At 45.8% G+C, this 15,080-nt stretch overlaps 1 protein-coding gene across 1 annotated transcript in view; it reads right to left on the reverse strand.

Annotated features, from left to right (window-relative positions):
* The window catches only part of ELOVL4 (ELOVL fatty acid elongase 4), a 99,782-nt gene that overhangs the window by 17,394 nt on the left and 67,308 nt on the right, over positions 1–15,080 (reverse strand). The window contains exon 2 of the mRNA XM_063916875.1: positions 10,216–10,403. Within this exon, the coding sequence (XP_063772945.1) occupies positions 10,216–10,403 (188 nt within the window). The remainder of the gene's footprint in view (positions 1–10,215; positions 10,404–15,080) is intronic.

Here is a 15,080-nt window from a genome sequence, read left to right on the forward strand (position 1 = left end):
GGTTCGTCCCGGAGCAGCGCCGCCGTCCTCCTCACAGATGCTGAAGGTAGAAGCGGATAGAGAAGACAGAAGACATCTTAGGCGGCAGAAGACATCAGATCTTCATGAGGCGCGCCATTGCTCCCAGTCACACACACACACAGAGCAGCACTGAAGGGTGCAGGGCGCAGGGGGGGGGCGCCCTGGGCAGCAAAAACCTCACATTTTGGCACAAAATAGTGGCATTAGACTGCGGAGGCAGTAAATCGCTGATCCCCCGCCATTTTATTGAAAAATCACTGGGACCGAAGCCCGCCGTCGGGTGGGCGGGGCTTGATCCTCAGCACTAACCAGCGCCATTTTCTCCACAGAGGCTGCATGAGAAAGAAAACGCTGGCTCCCTGGTCTCTCCCCTGCTGAACACAGGCTGGAAAAAAAGAGGAGGGGGGCACTTTGGCGACGCAGTGAGTGGGAATTGACATAATATATATATAAAAAAGCGCTATCTGGATATATATATTTTCTTCCAGTGTTGTTAAAGCGCTGGTGTGTGCTGGCATACTCTTTCTCTGTCTCTCCTTAGGACCTGGTTGGGGTTTTGTCCCCTTATAGGTTAATCCCTGTGTGTGTGGGGTGTCGGTACGTGTGTGTCGACATGTCTGAGGCGGAAGGCGTCTCCAAGGAGGAGGTGGAGCAAATGAGTGGTGTGTCCCCGTCGGTTGTGCAGACTCCAGATTGGATGGACATGTGGCATACGTTGCATGCAAGTGTGGCATCTTTACAAAAAAGGCTTGATAAGGCTGGTTTAGGGGGGACATCAGGCGGTCAATCCTCAGATTGGACCGACTCACAGGGCCCGTCGGGGTCTCAAAAGCGTCCCTTAACACAAGACACTACTACCGACATGGATTCCGATTCCAGTGTCGACTATGACGAAGTAAAATTGCACCCTAGGGTGACTAAAACCATTCAGTGTATGATTGTGGCAATAAGTGATGTGTTGCATATTGTGGATGAACCCTCGGTCCCCGACACAAGGGTACACATGTTTAAGGAAAAGAAACAGATTATTAATTTTCCCACATCTCATGAATTAAAGGAGTTCTTTGGAAAAGCTTGGGAGACTCCGGATAAGAGACCGCAGATACCCAAAAGAATTTTTATGGCTTACCCCTTCCCTAAGCAGGACAGGGAGATTTGGGAATCACCCCCCACTGTGGACAAGGCCCTGACGCGCTTGTCCAAGAAAGTGGCGCTACAGTCTCCTGACACAGCGGCCCTTAAGGACCCTGCAGATCGCAGGCAAGAAACTACCTTAAAGGGTATTTATTCTCATACGGGTGCTGTGTTAAGACCGACGATTGCGTCGGCATGGGTGTGTAGCGCAATTGCAGCTTGGACAGATGAGCCGACAGATCAATTTGATACTATGGATAAGGATACTATGTTCCTAACTCTAGCCCATATAAAAGACGCAGTCTTATTTATGAGGGATGCTCAAAGGGACATTGGATTGCTAGCTTCTAGGGCCAATGCCATGTCCATCTCAGCGAGAAGATCCTTATGGACTCGCCAATGGAGGAATTCGAGGACGGGTGATGCGGATTCCAAAAAACATATGGAAGTGCTACCCTATAAGGGTGATGTATTGTTTGGGCATGGGCTGACGGACCTGGTTTCCACAGCTACAGCAGGTAAATCAAATTTTTTACCATATATTCCCCAACAGCAAAAGAAAGCAACACCCTATCAGATGCAGTCCTTTCGGTCGCACAAGTCCAAAAGAGGTCGGGGATCCTCTTTCCTCGCCAGAGGTAAGGGCAGAGGCAAGAGAGCACCTGCTTCGGCAGGTGCCCAGGAACAAAAGTCCTCCCCGGCTGCTCCAAAAACCACAGCATGACGCTGGGACTCCCCTGAGGGAGTCCGCACCGGTGGGGGCACGTCTTCGACTTTTCAGTCCGGCCTGGGTCAGTTCGGACCGGATTCCCTGGGTGTTGGAAATAGTTTCCCAGGGTTACAAATTGGAATTCGAGGATGTGCCCCCGAGCCGATTTTTCAAATCGGCCCTACCAGCTTCCACATCGGAAAGGGATGTAGTGTTAGCTGCAATTCGAACGCTGTGTATACAGCAAGTGATAATCAAGGTTCCCCTGCACCAGCAGGGAAGAGGTTACTATTCAACCCTATTTGTGGTCCCGAAACCGGACGGTACGGTCAGACCGATTTTGAATCTGAAATCCCTAAACCTGTACATAAAAAGATTCAAATTCAAAATGGAATCTCTCAGAGCAATAATAGCCAACATGGAGGAGGGGGAGTTTATGGTGTCTCTGGACATAAAGGATGCGTACCTTCATGTCCCCATATATGCCCCCCATCAGGAATACCTGAGATTCGCTGTACTGGATTGTCATTACCAATTTCAGACGTTGCCGTTTGGACTTTCCACGGCCCCGAGGATTTTCACCAAGATGATGGCGGAAATGATGGTGGTCCTGCGCAAGCATGGAGTCACAATTATCCCATACTTGGACGATCTCCTGATAAAAGCGAGATCAAGGGAGAAATTGCTGAGCAGTGTGGCGCTCTCTCTGAGAGTGCTCCAGCAACACGGTTGGATTCTAAATCTACCGAAGTCACAGTTGATTCCGACAACTCGACTACCGTTCCTAGGTATGATACTGGATACGGAACAAATGAAGGTCTTTCTCCCAATAGAGAAAGCCCAAGACATCCAGAACATGGTCAGAGACCTGCTAAAACCGAAAAGGGTGTCAGTTCACCAATGCACTCGAGTTCTGGGGAAAATGGTGGCGGCCTACGAGGCCATTCCCTTCGGAAGGTTCCATGCAAGGACTTTTCAATGGGACCTTCTGGACAAGTGGTCCGGGTCCCATCTGCACTTACTTCGGAAAATAACTCTGTCCCCAGGAACCAGAGTGTCCCTCCTGTGGTGGTTGCAAAGTGCTCACCTGCTGGAGGGTCGCCGGTTCGGGATTCAGGACTGGATCCTGGTTACCGCGGACACGAGCCTCCGAGGATGGGGAGCGGTCACACAGGGAAAGACTTTTCAGGGTCTTTGGTCAGACCAGGAGTCCTGTCTACACATCAATGTGTTGGAACTCAGGGCCATTTACAACGGCCTTCGACAAGCGGAGAGTCTTCTTCGGAACCTACCGGTTCTGATTCAATCAGACAATGTCACAGCAGTGGCTCATGTGAACCGCCAAGGCGGGACAAGAAGCAAAGTCGCGATGGCGGAAGCCACAAGGATACTTCGCTGGGCGGAAAATCATGTAAGCGCTCTGTCGGCTGTCTTCATTCTGGGAGTGGACAACTGGGAAGCAGACTTCCTCAGCAGACACTATCTCCATCCAGGAGAGTGGGGACTTCATCAAGAAGTCTTTGCAGACATAACACGTCTTTGGGGAACTCCTCAAATAGACATGATGGCGTCACCCCTCAACAAAAAACTTCGGAGGTATTGCGCCAGGTCTCGGGACCCTCAGGCAGTAGCAGTAGACGCACTGGTAACACCGTGGGTGCTCGAATCGGTCTACGTGTTTCCTCCTCTTCCTCTCATCACGAAAGTGTTGAGGATCATAAGACGAAGAAGAGTACAGACGATACTCGTTGTCCCAGACTGGCCTCGAAGGGCCTGGTACTCGGATCTACAAGAGATGCTCACAGGAGACCCCTGGCCTCTTCCTCTGAGGGAAGACCTGTTGCAGCAGGGGCCCTGTGTATTTCAAGACTTACCGCGGTTACTTTTGACGGCATGGCGGTTGAACGCCGAATCCTCGCAAAAAAGGGGATTCCGGAAGAGGTCATCCCTACTTTAATAAAGGCTAGGAAGGAGGTGACGATAAAACATTATCACCGTATCTGGCGAAAGTATGTGTCTTGGTGTGAGACCAAGAATGCACCTACGGAAGATTTTCATCTGGGTCGTCTTCTCCACTTCCTACAGACAGGAGTGGATATGGGCCTGAAATTAGGCTCGGTTAAGGTACAGATTTCGGCCCTCTCGATTTTCTTTCAGAAGGAATTGGCTTCTCTTCCAGAAGTCCAGACGTTTGTAAAGGGAGTGCTGCACATCCAGCGGCACCATGGGACCTGAACGTGGTGTTGCAGTTCCTAAAATCACACTGGTTTGAACCGCTTAACAAGGTTGAGTTGAAATTTCTTACCTGGAAGGTGGTCATGTTGTTGGCCTTAGCATCAGCAAGGCGAGTGTCAGAATTGGCGGCTCTCTCACACAAGAGCCCCTACTTGATTTTTCATGTGGATCGAGCTGAATTGACGACACGTACGCGATTTTTGCCTAAAGTGGTTTCGTCGTTCCATATGAATCAACCTATTGTGGTGCCTGTGGCTACCGGTGACCTGGAGGATTCCAGATCCCTGGATGTAGTCAGGGCCTTAAAGATTTATGTAGCCAGGACGGCTAGAATTATGAAAACAGAGGCTCTGTTTGTCCTGTATGCGGCCAATAAGATTGGCGCTCCTGCTTCAAAGCAGACTATTGCTCGCTGGATCTGTAATACGATTCAGCAGGCTCACTCTACGGCTGGATTGCCGGTACCAAATTCGGTTAAGGCCCATTGCACTATGAAGGTGGGCTCTTCTTGGGCGGCTGCCCGAGGCGTCTCGGCTTTACAACTTTGCCGAGCGGCGACTTGGTCGGGGTCAAACACTTTTGCTAAATTCTACAAGTTTGATACCCTGGCTGATGAGGACCTAGCGTTTGCTCAGTCGGTGCTGCAGAGTCATATGCACTCTCCCACCCGATTGGATGCTTTGGTATAAACCCCATGGTCCTTACGGAATCCGCAGCATCCTCTAGGACGTAAGAGAAAATAAGATTTTAAACATACCGGTAAATCTATTTCTCCTAGTCCGTAGAGGATGCTGGGCGCCCGTCCCAGTGCGGAAACTCTGCAAGACCTGTATATAGTTGTTGCTTACATAAGGGTTATGTTACAGTTGACATCGGTCTTGGACCGTTACTGTTGTTTTTGTTCATACTGTTAACTGATTATGTATGTTCCAGGTTACATGGTATGATTGGTGTGGGCTGGTATGAATCTTGCCCTTGGATTGCTAAATCCCGCCTTGTATTGTCCATTTCCTCTGGGCACAGTTCTCTAACTGAGGTCTGGAGGAGGGGCATAGAGGGAGGAGCCAGTGCACACCCATAGTCAAAGTTCTTTTTAGGTGCCCTATCTCCTGCGGAGCCCGTCTATACCCCATGGTCCTTACGGAATCCCCAGCATCCTCTACGGACTAGGAGAAATAGATTTACCGGTAGGTTTAAAATCTTATTTTCTCAGTTTCAAACAGGCAATTTCAGGCTACCCAGTGTAGTTCCAAAAAGCCTTACTCTAACTTAGGGTGAATCGTCTAATGAATTAATGGTTAATGAAATTTTCATGTTTAAGGGGCTGGTGTATATGAAAGATACAACATAAAAACAATTTTGATAAATGTACCACCATCATTACAATGTCTAGTTTTAAAATACAATTTTGGTTTAAAAGGTTGAATACAGATGTGTTCTCATACATCTTTGCTACAGTCGTGTCAAGCTGCCCTTCCTGGCATTCCAGGTCTCGTGAGACGCTCTCTTTTTTGCAGAAAGTGCATCTTAGATGCAACGCGAATTGGACGCTCCAAGAGACATTGCTGAGTAATTTTATATGCGACACTTGTGCATCTGTGTGTGACAGAACCTCAGAGTCTGTATATGAAGTGCTATGATGCAGCGCCCACCGCTCTTTTCCATACCAAGTTCTGTTGTGCTTCATATATACCCTCAGTCGCACACAGATATACAAGTGTCATACATCAAATTAATAAGCACAGTCTCATCTTGTCTCCTAGCTACATCGCACTGTGTCTAAGATGCATTTACAGGAAAAAAGAAAAAAGAAAAAAAAGACACCCGATGCTGGCCAAGTTGCACGGAATCTGTCAGCTCACTAGCAACAGACATCGCCCGCTGCATGGTGTATTGAGGCAAGATGTAGGAGGACACATCTATAGTTAGAATTTTACCACCAAAACAGGAGACGTGCACAAATGATTGAATGTACAATGCCAACAAATGAACATGCAAGTCCAGCGAATGAACAATGTGACTTACTTTGATAAAACAAAGACAAGAGATGTGATGTAAGATTTAATGCAATAAACTTGAAAATGGGCCACTTTCATAAGAATCACGTGGGAGATGTGGGTGTTTTTTTACTTAGCTAAAATGTATTCACTCACATCTTCTTTTCTTTTCCTTATTTATTATATTCTGTCTAGAGCAGGCATTCCCAACCTCAGTCCTCAAGGCACACCAGCAGTCCAGGTTGTAGTGATATCCAGGCTTCAGCAAAAATGGTTAAATCAAAATAACTGAGGTACTGATTAAGCCATTTGTGCTCAAGCATGGACAACACAAATACCTGGACTGCTGGTGTGCCTTGAGGACTGAGGTTGGGAATGCCTGGTCTAGTGCAATTTTGTGCCTAGTGCAATAAACATGATTTCAAATATTATAAAAATACAAGGTTATATGTCCAACAGTATTATTAGAACTGTAGCCAAATGCATTGCTGCTTAGATTATAAAATTAGCAAAACATTCCATAAGCCATATCCAGAAGTGTCCTTACACATCCAGCCTCAATACGCCATGCAGCGCGAGATGCCTGGTGTGAGTGAGCCACCAGGTCCTGGGCAACTCTGCTAACGTTGGGCATCTTTCTTGCCAAAAAGGCATCTTAGTCACATTGCAATGTGTATAGGACGCCCAAGGAGACTGTGCTGAGTAATTTGATATACGACACTTGTATATTGTGTGTGACCGAGTCTGTATAATGAGCAGAACAGAGCTTGTATTGGAAAAAAGCTGCAGCTGCTACATTGTAGCACATTACATTGTAGCACTTCGTATACAGACTCAGAGACTCAGTTACATAGTGTTCACGCTAAGCTGTTTTAGCAGGGTGCCGCGCCCTGCCCGATTTTGTAAGGGCAAAATCCACCCCGCCTTTTCTGCGGCGCCCTGCTAAAACAGCCACCCACTTCCTGCCCTCCCAGCGTGTAAAGATGCCGTGCGCATGTGCACGGCATCCATTCACACTGTGGGAAAGAGCTTGGGGGAAGCCCAGCACCTAAGTAGGTGCTGGGCACGCCCCAAACAGTGAATCCAGCAGTCGCCCACGCCCCCTATAGCAACGTCTGTGGGCCACACCGCCCACTTAAATGACGTTGCATGGCCACGCCTCCGTTTTGGACGCACGCGCTGCTTCTCCACGTGCGCACACTTATGCCCCCGTAGTCCTGCCCTCTACAATTTCTAGAGGGAACACTAGTCACAAACAATATACAAGTGTCACATATCAAATGAATCAGTGTCCTCTCCTAGTCACATTGTGTTGCGACTAAAATGCATTTAAAAAAAAAAAAAAAAAAAAGATGCTTGACGTTAGGGGATTCTCATGCGACCTGGCGTGCCAAGAGGGGCTGTTCTGCGTGACTGCAGCAAAGATGTACAAGTACACATCCATACATCACGGAATTCTCATATACATAGCCTATGCTACAAAATACATTATCTCTACATCATCATCATCACAATTATTAATTTGCTTATAGAGCATTTTATCCAAATTTGGATGCTTTTATTGTTGCAGGTTGAAGCTGCAATAAAAGAATAATTGTTTAGAAAAATTAATATTTAATTTTTTTTATTTTACTTATATTGGTAAAGAAAAAAAATATAGTCATTTACTGAAGTAAAACTAAAATGATGCATATACTTAATATAAAACAAACACGTTTATATCACCAATAACTATATAAAGAAAAGTAATTAAACAGAAGATCCCTGGTGCCATTTGTACTAGAGTGCATGCCCGAGGGAAGGCGCCACAGCGCATTTCCTGTACACAGCTGTTAATAATGTGACTAATCTGCAAGACATGTTACAGCTGAGTGGCTGCAGCTAAATTCATCCCAGGCACAATACATGGGAAGTTTTCTTGCTTTATCCGCCATGGTTCAGGGACTTATCACAGCAGAGGGGAGAGCCAATAAGACCAGATTAAAATAATATGAACTGTGAGAACAAAATACTCCCTGCGCAATGCTTTGTTTTCCAGTTATAAATATATGAGGCTTGCTGTTCCATGCACGTCATCATACAATATAACAGAACTGTCATTAGTATTCCGGTCAAATAAGCAGCATTAAATCAAAATTAGAGGAGATCTCTAACATGAAACAACTAATACTACCAAGACTCACTATGGACGTATGTTTCCAGTTCAGCTATCATGTCATTATACCCCTCCAATGCCGGGGTGGTCCCAAAGCCTGGGAGACATTACAGTTACAAGGTAGCTGTATCACAGATCTTAAGTGATGTGCTGCTACTCAGAAGATGCGCTTTAAAGACCAATTTTTTTATCGGGCGCCTTAACTAATAGGCGTGCAATTAAGCTTTTTAAATTGTTGCTCAGATCAGGCGCGCCTTACCTGTGGGAGACACAGAGCCGGCCATAGGCATAGGCAAACTAGGCAATTGCCTAGGGCATTTGATATGCCTAGGGGCATCAGCAGCTTCTGCCGATTAAAATGATATGCGACATGCCTATATTCTGTATGTAGCATTTCATATGCAGATACAGCCACAGTCTCACACAGTATATAGGCATGCTGCATATTAGTTTAATCAGCAGAAGCTACTTGTGCATCCTAGCCACATAGCAATGCAAATAAGATGCATTTTCATTCAAAAAAAGGTGCCCGACGTTAGCATTGATGCAAGATTTGTGAGGACACATCTGTATCCAAGCAGAGGCAGAGGTCACAGTGTTAGTGGAAGTGTGAGTGCTGTGTGCATGTGAGTGGGTTGGTTGTGCAGTAGTGTTCAGAATATGAGTAAGGAGCATTATGTGTGTCATGTAAAAATGCATTAATAATGTGCAGCAAATGTGTAGGGGGCACTATGTGTGTCATTATGTGTATAAGGACATTACTAATGTGTGGCATTATGGGTATAAGGTGCTCTACTATGTGGCGTTGCATATAGAAAGGGCACTACTGTGTCATCTAATGTGAATAAAGAGCAATAAGGTGTGGTGTAATGTGAATAAGGAGCAATTCAGTGTGATGTGATGTGAATAAGGGGCTCTACTGTGAGGAGTAACGTTTATAAGGTAAAGTGATACTACTGTGGGATGTAATATGAATTATGGACACTATCGCAAGATAAAATGTGAATAAAGTTGCAGTACTGTGTGGCGTAATTGGAATTGGGGTTACTATTGTGTGGCCATGCCCCTTCCCAGCAAGAAGATGCCCCTTTTTGGGCTGTGCATCAAATGTGCGAACTGTTCCTATTTAAAATATAGGGGGTACAAGGACTGCTATGGGTGAGGGGTGATGGTGCTGGGAAAGAGGTGCAAGGTCAGAGGCAGAACCAGCGGTGGTGCTACGGGGCACCAGCCAAAATCTTGCTTAGGGCATCATATTGGTTAGGGCCGGCTCTGGGGAGACAAAATTTATTCTCGCAGCCTCCTGAGATGGCGAGATAAAATGTGTGAAAAGTCTGTAGTTTGGGCGACGTAACCATGACTTTAGATGGGTTTAGGAGCTTTGTGTGGCTAAACCTGGTGCTTTTGGATGCGTCAACAGTAATGGACACCCGCTGAATTGCTCCGACAGGTGCCCATTACATTGGGTGCCCGATACACAACTGACTCGCCCCCAAATTGTAAACCTCAGCATATGCCTCTTAGCCAGAGGTTCCCAACCATGGTCCTCAAGGCACAGTCACAATCCAGTTTTAAGGATAGCCATACCTGAGCACTGAAGACTTAATTAGCACCTCAGTTATTTTGATTTAACATCTGTTCTAAAGCATGGATAGCACTAAAACCTAGACTGTTACTGAGCATTGGGGACCATGGTTGGGAACAGGTGCTCTATACTGCACAATGTTGTTTACTTTAACCGACTACAAAAGCAGTCTGAATGGTACAGAGAAAAGATCCCTAATTGAAGAAATGTTGTGTTCAATTGTGAAGTTCTGTTGGTAGCACATTTAAAAATATTGCCAAACAATCTGGCATGTAGTCCACAGCACTGAAAACGTCTCTCCTCTCTTTACACTGCAACTATCAGCTGTTAAATGTAGCATCAGCACTTTTCTAGGAACAAAATACCATGGCAAACTAACCTCTTTAAATATAAAAAAGTTCAGGATAACCATTCCAAAATTGTAGACGATCAATAAGTAACGTAACTGGAAAGGTTCTCGATTCTTCATGAATTTGGGACCCAGCCATACAATGAGTAGATAAACTGTGCTGATGGCAAGTGTTGGCAACGGAGATTGCATCAAGGGCCATTTTTCTACACGTTTATCTGTTAAAGAGAAAAACATTTTCATGTCAGTTACCATCTACATTTGTTAAATTAAATAAACAAATAAATCTAAAACCTATAAAAAAAACAAAACTGCTGCTTGGTTGTCGAGTAAAAACATTAGTTTCCAATTTGGTTCCAAAAACAATTTTCCGTTTGCAGAGAAATACATCCCAGCTAATCCGCAGTTATTTTCAGAGACCAACAGAAATATATCCTGGGCCAGGGCTACTGATCCACTTTCTCAGCACAACAATCAGACACAGTAGCTTCTCATTTTTATCTGCACATTTGTTACTTCATGTGGGGATGAACATAGAACGGATTTATTTTATTCAAAACCCCTTCAGAATCAGTATTCAATTCTTCTTGATTCAAATGAAGTCTGTGAAAAATATAAGGAAAGATTTTTCCCAGTAAAACTGATAATTTTTGTAGGTATTTTATAGCAGTCCCCAAATGATCCAACAAATGCTGCAACTGGAGTATAAAAAAAATGAAAAACAAATAATTGTACTTAAACAAATCAATGTTTGTAATCAATTCAAATCAATGGATATCAGATATCACTGGTTGAAACGGATATGTTTTTTTTCCAGATAACAGAATACCTGGTATCCGGATGGTTCCTGGGGGTCCCCAGTGGGTCCGGACAGTCAACTGGGGGGAAGCGGAGGGTGAGAGGGGGGATTGGGGTTCCGGTGGGTCCGGCACGTCGGTAGGGGGGTCCTGGTAGCAGCGGCGGTGAGGGAATAGCTGCAAAGCCACTCCCCCACCTGTCAGTGGCTGGCCGCCGGCTTCAGTGACATCAGCGGCTGCGTCATGACGTCACTACGGGGCCGAAATATTCTGTTTTTCGGAAATATTTCGGTTTTTGGGTATCCCGACCAGTATTGTATGTAATTACCTTCATGCTATGTGTACAAGCTGTATATGAAACACAAAATCAATTTTGTGTTTAGATTGTAGTCCCATTCCCAAAATATCTCATTATGTACATGCAAATATTCCAAAATCCCAAACACATCTGGTTCCAAGCATTTCAGATAAGGAATAACCTGTATTTATTAACTAACAAATAAAACCACTGTATAACAAAGTAGTTAACAGTTAAGAACTACGAACATGAATACAAAGATATTACTTACAGGTTGAGCATCCCTTTAAAATCACACATTCACAATCACAAGTCATGCAGAAATATGTCCGCACTGGGACGGGCGCCCAGCATCCTCTACGGACTAGGAGAAAAAGATTTACCGGTATGTTTAAAATCTTATTTTCTCTTACGTCCTAGAGGATGCTGGGGACTCCGTAAGGACCATGGGGATTATACCAAAACTCCCAACCGGGCGGGAGAGTGCGGATGACTCTGCAGCACCGATTGAGCAAACATGGAGGTCCTCATCAGCCAGGGTATCAAACTTGTAGAATTTTGCAAAAGTGTTTGAACCCGACCAAGTGGCCGCTCGGCAAAGCTGTAAAGCCGAGACGCCACGGGCAGCCGCCCAAGAAGAGCCCACCTTCCTAGTGGAATGGGCCTTTACCGAATTTGGTAACGGCAATCCAGCCGTAGAATGAGCCTGCTGAATCGTGTTACAGATCCAGCGAGCAATAGTCTGCTTAGAAGCACGAGTGCCAACCTTGTTGGCTGCATACAAGATAAACAGTGCCTCTGTTTTCCTAATCCGAGCCGTCCTGGCTACGTAAATTTTTAAGGCCCTGACTACATCAAGGGACTTGGAATCCTCCAAGTCACTCGTAGCCACAGGCACCACAATAGGTTGGTTCATATGAAACGATGACACCACCTTAGGCAAAAATTGAGGACGAGTCCTCAACTCCGCTCTATCCACATGGAAAATGAGATAGGGGCTCTTATGAGACAAAGCCGCCAATTCGGACACCCGCCTAGCAGATGCCAAGGCCAACAATGTGACCACTTTCCAAGTGAGAAATTTTAATTCAACTGTTTGAAGAGGCTCAAACCAGTGAGATTTTAGGAACTGTAACACCACGTTAAGGTCCCATGGTGCCACTGGGGGAACAAAAGGAGGCTGGATGTGTAGCACTCCCTTTACAAAAGACTGGACTTCTGGGAGAGAAGCCAATTAATGGAGCCTAACTTTAGGCCCATATCCACTCCTGTCTGTAGACAGTGGAGAAAACGGCCCAAGTGGAAATCTTCCGTAGGAGCATTCCTAGCTTCACACCAAGATACATACTTCCTCCAGATACGGTGATAATGTTTCGCCGTCACCTCCTTCCTAGCCTTCATCAGAGTAGGGATGCCCTCCTCCTGAATACCTTTCCCAGCTAGGATTCGGTGTTCAACCGCCATGCCGTCAAACGTAATCGCGGTAAGTCTTGGAACACGCAGGGCCCCTGTTGCAACAGGTCCTCTCTGAGAGGAAGAGGCCACGGATCGTCTGTGAGAATTTCCTGAAGATCCGAATACCAGGCCCTTCGAGGCCAATCTGGAACAATGAGTATTGTCTGCACTCTTGTTCTTCTTATGATTCTCAATATTTTTGAGATGAGCGGAAGAGGAGGGAACACATAGACCGACTGAAACACCCACAGTGTTACCAGGGCGTCCACCGCTACTGCCTGAGGGTCCCTTGACCTGGCACAATACCTCCGAAGCTTCTTGTTGAGGCGTGACGCCATCATGTCTATTTGAGGAAGTACCCAAAGACTTGTTAACTCTACAAAAACTTCTTGATGAAGTCCCCACTCTCCTGGATGGAGATCGTGTCTGCTGAGGAAGTCTGCTTCCCAGTTGTCCACTCCCGGAATGAATACCGCTGACAGAGCGCTTACGTGATTTTCTGCCTAGCGCAGAATCCTGGTGGCTTCCGCCATTGCCACTCTGCTCCTTGTCCCGCCTTGGCGGTTTACATGAGCCACGGCTGTGACGTTGTCTGATTGAATAAAAACCGGTGGTGGATGGGAGGCTGATAGCCTTGTGTCAAAAAAAAGAATATTGTTTTTTGTAGCAGAACTACAAGTCCCAGCAAGCCTTACCCGCAAGCTGGTACTTGGAGAACCACAAGTACCAGCTTGCGGGGGGAAACGGGCCCGCTGGTACCTGTAGTTCTTCTACAGAAAATTACCCAAATAAAAAAACAGTACACACACACACACACACACACACACACACACACAGTGACAGTATAACTTTATTACATACATGCACACAGACATACACATATACCTATGTTGACACGAAGTCCCCTTGTCCACGTAGAATCTACGTGGACAACCGCTGACCGCAAAGTTCCCACCATTGGATACAATGGAGCGCTATGTGCTACACTGGTATCTCGAGTGCGCCGCCTGACAGCTCAGATGCGCACAGCCTATCAGGAGAGTGACACGACGTGGCGCTCCCCGATTGGCTGAAGGGACCCTCTTTGACAGCAGTCACGGGGGGTCCCGGCAGTCGGCGAAAGGGGTCCCATGTGTAAACATCGGACCCCTTTCAGTGCGTGGTCCGTGGTTTCCGTTTTTTTATTTTGCCAAGTACGTGGATTACAAACTAAGAAGAGGACCGATCCAACCCGGATTGTTGCGAGTATAATTTTATTTGCAGGTACCCCATGGATTCTACGTGGACAAGGGGACCGACACTTCGTGTTAACATAGGTAAGTATGTGTGTATGTCGGTGTGGCTGGTTATGCTTAGGAGGGGGGACCCCACGCAATTTTTTTCAGGATTTTTTCAACGCTTTTGTGCCGTCCATTAAGTCAAATCCAGGACGCAAACTATCGTCAATTGGTCCGTTTTTCGACAGCGGGACTGTCAAATCCGTTTATTATTAAATATGTCGAATTCGGGTCCCGGCAGGATTCGACTGTCGAATTGTGTCGAATCCAAAAACGGTCCGAATTCCAGCAGGGATTCAACCGCAATTGCATATATCCCTAAATCCCTACTACACATGCATAGTGGCCATTCTACTGGTGATTCTTTACCGATGCTGTAGCTCCGGCGCGGTACTCCGGATGGGCAAGTAATAAAACATGGGTGTGGTGTGGGCCCCCCTGGACACAGGGGCCCGTGTACACCGCACACACTGCACCCATTATGTAAACGCCAATGATCTTTCTTCTCACAAGAAATAACATGAGGATTATTACAATACTAAAGTCTGCTTACGAGGTATCTGAAGTCCAATGCAAAGATATAATCACCTAAACACTATCTGCAAGTCATCTTTTCTGAACACAGTGTTCCAGAGTTCTAAAAATAATCAGTACAGTGATCACCCATGCTCCCACCGGATTCAAGTAAATGAGAAGACTACGGAAATGACACTTAAGTCATGGCTAAAAGCAAAACAGTATTCAGATATTAAGGCAACTAACATTCCACATCATGTCCTTACAGCATCCAATATTAAGAAATATTATAACTGATTAAAAAAAAAACTCAAATTATCCACAATTGTTAAATTAAATTGCCACTTGCCCGTGTCTGGGAAGTCACATGCTCTTTACAAGGGCATAAAGCACCTAATGCAGAACATATTATAAATAATGTCACACACTATTGAAAGAAAGGAGGTTGCACTCAAATCTATAATCCCTATTACAAGTGGCATTTAGGTTTTGCTCACTGTGCAGTGGATGCAGTAATAAGCATCAAAGGAAAACTGCTAAGCAATTACCTGC

The sequence above is a fragment of the Pseudophryne corroboree genome, chromosome 4, assembly GCF_028390025.1.
Source record: "Pseudophryne corroboree isolate aPseCor3 chromosome 4, aPseCor3.hap2, whole genome shotgun sequence".
In the NCBI taxonomy this organism is placed as follows: Eukaryota; Metazoa; Chordata; class Amphibia; order Anura; family Myobatrachidae; genus Pseudophryne; species Pseudophryne corroboree.